At 59.7% G+C, this 7287-nt stretch overlaps 1 protein-coding gene across 1 annotated transcript in view; it reads right to left on the bottom strand.

Moving 5' to 3' along the window:
* GSE1 (Gse1 coiled-coil protein) overlaps positions 1-6403 on the bottom strand; it is a 19009-nt gene extending 12606 nt beyond the window's left edge. The window contains 6 exon segments of the mRNA XM_017740779.1: positions 15-111; positions 395-586; positions 784-981; positions 1113-1291; positions 2638-2837; positions 6277-6403. Of these exon segments, the coding sequence (XP_017596268.1) occupies positions 15-111; positions 395-586; positions 784-981; positions 1113-1291; positions 2638-2751 (780 nt within the window). The 5' untranslated portion in view covers positions 2752-2837; positions 6277-6403.
* Positions 6404-7287: the final 884 nt, after the last annotated feature.

The following is a 7287-nucleotide window of genomic DNA, read 5'->3' as shown; positions in this document are numbered from 1 at the left end:
CCCCCCCCCCCCTCCCCCTCCCGCTCCTTCCCCCGCTCCCGGTCGGCTTCTCGCTCCCGCTCCTTCTCCCGCTCCCGCTCCCTCTGCCGCAGCTCCTCGTCCATCTGCAGCCTGCGGAGAAAAGCCAAAAAGAAAAGCACCAACCCCAAACATCCCCCTTGGAGCACCTCTGAAATCAACCCTGCATGCCTCTCATCATCCCCTGGAACACCCCTGAACCTCCAGAGCACCCCCAAACAATTCCTGGGCACCTGCCAGCATCCTCTGGAGCACTCCCAAATCCCTACTCACTTACCAGCAATCGTAGAGCACCCCAACACCACCCCTGGTCCTCTGTCAGCATCCCCTGGAGCACCCCATCCATGCCCCCCACCATCCATCAGCCCTTCCGTACCTCTCGGCAGCAAGGCTGGAGATGCGCTCGGACTGCAGGGCAGAGAGGGAGGAGTGGGAGAGCTCGGGGGGGTACCGGACCCCCGAGAGGTGCAGGTGCATGGCCGAGGGGTGCAGGGGGGGCAGCGAGCCCGGCGCTGGCAGCGGGTAGAAGGGGGACCGCAGTGCCGACAGGCAGTACGACTCATCCATCCTGAGAAAACAGGGATGCTCAGACAGGCAAAGAAGCCCCCAGTTCCCCTCCCAGGAGCCGGATGGGGACTGCCTTCCACTGGGAGAAAGGGATGGAGAGCTCCAAAACGCCCTCAGTGGATCATGCTCCCACCTCCCCAGACCCCAAAGCTCATCCAGCAGCAACTCCCAGGGATCCCAAGGCTCAGAGGTGCCCACCTGAAGGCAGGATGAGGGAAGGGGTGATGTGTCAGGTAGCTGGGGTGGTAGTAGGCGGCGGCAGTGGCCGGGTCGAGGCCGAGGGGCGGCAGGGAGGACATGCGGAGATCCTCGGCCGTGTGGTAGGGACGGAAGCTCCGCAGGTAATCCTCGGTCACCGCGCTGGGAGGCACCACGTGGTGCACGGGCCGCTGCAGGCTGGGGGGCAAGGAGATGGTCACCATCCCTCACTGTCCCCGTGGGGAGATGTCACCTCCCCCAGGTGGGACCAGAGCTCGAAGGGCACACCCACATCCTGCAACCCCCTCGTCCATTCCGAGCAGACTCACTTGAGAGGCGGGAAGCGGGAGTCCTGGACCACGGAGCCCGGGGGCAGCCCGAAGGAGTAGGGTGTCCCCAGGAGGTGGGAGGGCACAGTGGGACCCCCCGCTTTCTCCTGCGTCAGGGGGGGCTCCGAGATGAGGCGCTCGCGGCCGGCGCTGCTGCTGCTGCCTCGCGACCCTGCTTCCTGCTGGGAGGCAAAGGGGCAGGAACGCCAAGATGGGCATTAGGGGATGGCAGGAGATGGGGAATCCCTGCTGTGTCCCCACCCCGAGACCCTCGGTAGGTCCCCAGCCTGCCCTGCCTGGCACCAGTACCCAGGAGAGGATGCATCCAGCAGAGCATCTCCTGCATCCAGGCTTTGGAAGGGCAGCTGGAGAGGTGGGAGGGTCTGGGAGGCTACACCAGTGGGGCCCCAGTGGGAAAGGAGGTGCTGGAGCCGGGGCAGAGCTGAGGGCAAGACACCCATTACCTGCCCGGAGATTTATGGCCGCTTTGTTCTCCAGAGCTATTAATCATCTGGGCAGGAATGACACGGCTGGGGGAAATCCAGCTGGCCTTTGATAAGGGCCATAACCCAGCGGTCAGCCCACAACCCCCCCAGCACCCCTCGGCATCAGCACCCGCCCTCAGGGCCTCAGCCGCTTTCCATCAGCTTCCAGCCCTGGTGTCAGGATGAAGGTCACTCCCTGGCACGGGGGAACTGCTTGGGGTGACAGGAGACCCCACAGGATCTGATAATTAGTGGGGTGACCCCCAGCAAGGCTCGTTTAGGTTTAAATATTATCATTTTTCATCGCGCCTTCTCCATTTAGCAGCTCAGGAGGATGAGGATGGCGGCACCCACAGCATCCCCCACGCCGTGTGGGCATCCCTCCCCACCCCATCCCAGCCCATCCAGGGCAGGGCCAGGGCAGGGGCAGCCCCAAGGTCACCACAAAGGGTGCGGTGTCCCCCCCTGAGCTCGCTGTGCGTGCCAGGCTCTGCTCTAACCACCTCCCATCCCGGGCACCACGCTGCGAGCGCGGCTCTGCCAGACAATCACCGCGCTCGGTTAACCCCCACTCCAGGGGGGGACACGGGGGTGACACGGGGGTCACACCGGGGTGGGGAGCACCCGGACATCCCACACACCCCTCCGAGCTCCCGGGGATCGCAGCTCCATTTATTTTCCCCCGTTCCGCCCCCGGCGTTTCTCATCCCCTACCCTCGGCTCTCCGCTTTGTGGTTTAATTAGTCTTTCCAAGTGGCATAATCCCCCCGGGAATCTGCTTGTAGCATGCGGAGGAGAGGAGAACCACTAACGATGCTTCTTAATTAGCTGCTCTCCCCCCGCCCCCCCCCTCCACTCCTCCTCCTTCCTCGAGCTCCCCTCCGGATGGCAGCCCAGGGATGGTGGCAGCCCCGGTGACAACGGCAGCTCGGGGACACACCAGTTTGGGGAAGGGACCAAATGCGGGCAGCCCAGTGATCCCTTGGGAGCCATGCACGGCACCCCATACCCTCCATCCTTCCCCCCAAACACAGCCATACCTGTCTGCCCTCGCTCCTCCAGACCCCGTTGACCGTCTTGGTGGGGGCGATGGTGACGACGGGCGGCGTGCTGGGCACGCTGTGCCCCCCCGGGGGCACGATGATGGGGCCCATGGGGCCACGCTTGGGTGTGCTGGCGGGGGAGCTGTGGTTGGTGGCCGGCGAGGACACCGGGGACGACTCGCTGCTCAGTGAGGACCCTGGAATTAAATCAAAAACTGAAGTAAGTTAGGAGAACACAGCATTAACGGGATGAAATCACCCCCTGGAGGAGTGGGAGCCATTCCCGACAGGATGCCCCGCTGCAGGGAGCAGGGGTGGGGCGCTGGGATGCATTCAGGGTGGTCAGCATCCTGCCAGACCCCCAAGCTGGACCCTCATCCTCCCACCCCAGAAGGGAGGTTCCCAGTGGTGCCAAAGGCTCCACCCAACACGGTGGGATGGGGCAGCCTCTTGCTGCCATTGAACAGGGACTGCTAAACCCCCAGTGCCACAAAGCCCCTTGGCACAAGTGACACCGATGTGATGCCAGCCCCAGACGGCCACATCTTCCCAAGGCAAACCCAGAGACTCCTTAATCCAGCTGCAGAAGTTGTCAGGGAAAAGCCAGGGCCTCTGGAGACACTGGGATGAAGGAGTGACTCCCTGAAACCCTTGGGCAAGGCTTTGGTTGCACTTGCATAATACATCTGTACTTTAGCTTATCCCCACCCCAGGGATGCTGGCCATATTTCCAAAGGAAAAATAAAAATGGAGCGGAAGTGGAGAACAGGAAAAGCAGAGAAATACAAATTCCACATTAACCAGGGCACATGGAGCTGGGTGTCTGCTCCACAGGACACTTCCCATTCCCCAAACCCGGCTGGGCAGCCTGGGGGGCTGCAAGCCCCCCAAACTCTGCTTCTCCACCCCAGAGTCTGCGTCAGAGGGAGATTCCAGCATGCCAGCAGGGATCAGCTGTTGGAGAGTGAGGAGTGGCCTGTGGGCACAGCAGGATGAGGTGACAGCGATGCTCCAGGGCAGTGAGCAGGGCACGGAGAGGGCCCTTGGCTCCCCCGAGTGTGCAGGGTGTCTCCTCACCTTCCAAGTGTGCAAGGCCACTCCTCGGAGTGTGCCAGCCAGCTGCTGTCCTGTGGGCACACCAGCCAGCTCCCAGAGTGTGCCAGCAGCTCCTCACCCCGCACTCCACCTCCGTCCCCTCACCCTCTCCTCATGCCACACAACACCAGGAGGGAGCCAGGCGTCTGGGAACGCCAGGGGAAGCAGGAGCACCCCCAGGCAGCGGGAGGGACGCTGGGTGGGAAGGATGCTCCATGGGAAGGATGCTGAGCGGAGCACAGGCCGAGCAGAGCATCCCGCTGCCGGCCGCCCTCCCTGATTAATTATTCCCGAGTCGCTCCGAATCGCTTTCATTTGAAGAGCAGCAAGGCTGGGGGAAGGAGAAAGGCTGTCCCCCGACAAAGGAGGCCGATCTGACACCCACTGAAGTCTATCTTGTCAGCGCAAGGCCAACAACAATTAGCAGCCTAATCCCCTCTGAGCTGGGAAGCCATTACTCACCACGCGATAGCGTTAACAATCAATACCATCACAATGAGCCCGGCAATTAATGAAGCTAAAGTCTTACTTCAGAACCTTAATTCTCGCTGTGTGGCTTTAAACGGGAGGGTTTGTGATCGTTATAATTAACTGGTGGTATTCAGCCAGGAGTTAGTCAATGAAACTAATCTGGATTGGAGATGACAAGAGGCACAGTGTGATGGTGTCACCTTTGTTTTCTGACCTCCCGCTTCCCGCTCGGCGATAGCAGATTAGCAGCCCGGGCTGACAGGCAAATGTAATTAACAGCTGAGACCCTGACGGAGAACTGGGGAAAGAGAAGGGAAGGGGGGTGTGGAATCAAACCCACCCTGCGGACAGCCCCGGGCAGGACAAGAGGCAGCAGCCCCCGGGCAGGCGGTGGCTTTGTGGGGCTTTGCTGGGAAGAGGTCGGTCGGGATGAGCCTTGACAGTTTGGGATGCTGTGGAGCAGCAGGACATCCCTAGGGGTGTCCCAGCACACCTGTGAGCCCATATAGATGGAAAAAATACAGTGATCCTGCATGGATCCAGCATCTGCCACAGCGGAGCAGCTCCCGTGGTGGAAGGGAAGGGGGGCGAGCATCTCCCGTTGTGGGAAGTGGGTGAGGATTTGAGGGAAAAGCAATTCACTTCCTGGTGCTAAAAACCACAGCAAGGAGAGAAACCCCCTTCCCAACACACACCCAAACCCACACGGATCAAAAACCTCTGGGATGGGCCACTTGAGGCACCCAAATGGGTGAGGGAGGGGTTTCTGCAAACAAACTACGCAGGTGTTAAGGGGAAATCCAAACGGAGCGTGGCTGCTTCTCTCCAGTGCCACAAAATCCATGCCCAAACCTGCTGATGTCCCTTGGGATGGGCTGAGCAGCACAGGGAGGGCACAAGATGTGGGGTGCAAGGGGGAAAAAAAGCAAAATAATTCCCCAAACTCAATCAGTCGCTCCAAAGGAAGCAGATGGGCTCCAGAGGAAGCAGCTGGGAAAAACCAGGAGCTTCCAGTGAGGATGAAGCATCACCAAGACCAGGCTCCCTCAGAGTTACAGGGACCTGGTATCCCCACACATTTCCTTGGGAACAGCCAATGCTTCAGGTCACAGCTGTGCCAGAGATTTTGGGGCTGCAAGGAGGGTCTTGTGGAAGATGGTGCTTCCAAAAGGGATTTTCCAAAAAAGACCCTTGCAAAAGGGGTCTTGGAAAAAGGATTGTGCCAAAGGGGCCTTTAAAACAGGGTCTTCCAAAAAGACCTTGCAAAAAAAAAATCTTGCAAAGGGCTTGCGTGTCTTCTCCAGGGATCAAAGTGCCCAGGCAGTGGGCAGTGATCCAAGAGGAGCACCCTCCGATGCAAATAGCAGGGATAAAGGCTATTTCATCCCAAATCGAGGATACCAGCAGGCTCCTGAAACACTTCCCAGCGTGGGGACTGGCTGCCTCTCCCTCTGGGTGTGGGAGCCCCGACAATTCCCACGGGGTGCTCCAGAAGCAGCTCACACCCAGCATCCCATATCCAAGCAGAGAGAGGGGGGTGTGGTGGAGGATGTGAGTGACAAGAGCTGGGGACCTTCTAGGGCTGTTTAGTTGGGAAATTTGGCTGGGGAAGTAGCAAATTGGAGAAACCTCTGGAAAAAGCAGCGTGGTGGGAGGGAGCAGGGCTGGCCCTGCCATGCTGTGCTCTCCCAAGGCACCGTGAGTGATACAGCACTCGGATTACTCCGGATGAATTGAATTCCCAAACTGCCCCCTCGAGACACAACGCCAGGAAAAGCCATTAGTTGGGAAATGGCAGGAAAACAGGGGAAGTAGCAAATTGGAGAAACCTCTGGAAAAAGCAGCGTGGTGGGAGGGAGCAGGGCTGGCCCTGCCATGCTGTGCTCTCCCAAGGCACCGTGAGTGATACAGCACTCGGATTACTCCGGATGAATTGAATTCCCAAACTGCCCCCTCGAGACACAACGCCAGGAAAAGCCATTAGTTGGGAAATGGCAGGAAAACACCGGCTCCAGCTCCCGGGAAAGGCACCGGTGTTTGTCACCCCCCTGTCCCTGCCCCTGTCCCCACCTCTGGGCTCCTCGGGGCGCGGGGCCTGCCATGGGGAACGATGGAGCCGTTCAGGGGGGACGGGGTCAGGGGGCTCACGGTGGCGGTGGTGCGGGTGGCGGTGGAGAGCATTCCTAGGGACGGCGACTTCGGCTCATGGCTCATGCCTGTGAACGAGAAAGCCCGGGTTAGACGTGGGCAGAGAGGATCCTCAATTTCCCCCAGGAGATGGGACCACCAACACCTTTCCTCTAGTTCACCATCCCACCCCGAAATGCACCCCGAGTTCAGGCAATGGGGGGAAGGCAGTCCCACATGCCAGCATCCCCCAGACCCACTGAACCCCTGGATAATGGAGCAGGGGGGCCTCAGTGGAGCTCTGCAGGAATGACCAGGGTGTTTTGGGGGACACAGGGACTTCAGCATCCTGATGGAGCTGATGGGGAGAGGCACAGCCCCCTGACTCGGATGGTGCTGCCAAAACCCAAGGCATCACTGCTGCACCCCTAATTGCCACCTCTGCACCCCCAAATCCCAGCGACTGCACCCCAAAATCCCCACCATTGTACCTCTAAATCCCCAATAGTGTATCCCTGGATTCCCAACACTGCACCCTGAATTCCCATCACTGCATCTCTGGATTAACAATATTTCATCCCTGGGTCTTCAGCACTGCCCCCCCAAATCCCCGATAACACATCCCTGGATCCCCAGAACTGCACCCTTAAATCCCCACCACTGCACCCCCAAATCCCCGATAACACATCCCTGGATCCCCAGAACTGCACCCTTAAATCCCCACCACTGCACCCCCAAATCCCCAGTACTGCAGCCCCAAATCCCCAGTAATACATCCCTGGATTCCACCACTGCACCCCCAAATCCCCAATAACACAACCCTGGATCCCCAGAACTGCACCCTTAAATCCCCACCACTGCACCCCCAAATCCCCAGTACTGCATCCCCAGCTCCCCACATTGCACCTTCAGATCCTCACGCCTCAAATCCCCACCATTGCACCCCAAAGCACC

This window comes from Corvus brachyrhynchos, unplaced genomic scaffold (assembly GCF_000691975.1).
Source record: "Corvus brachyrhynchos isolate BGI_N302 unplaced genomic scaffold, ASM69197v1 scaffold26, whole genome shotgun sequence".
NCBI classification, from domain to species: Eukaryota; Metazoa; Chordata; class Aves; order Passeriformes; family Corvidae; genus Corvus; species Corvus brachyrhynchos.
The sequence above is the reverse complement of the archived record's forward strand: the minus strand, read 5'-3'. Positions and strand labels throughout refer to the sequence as shown.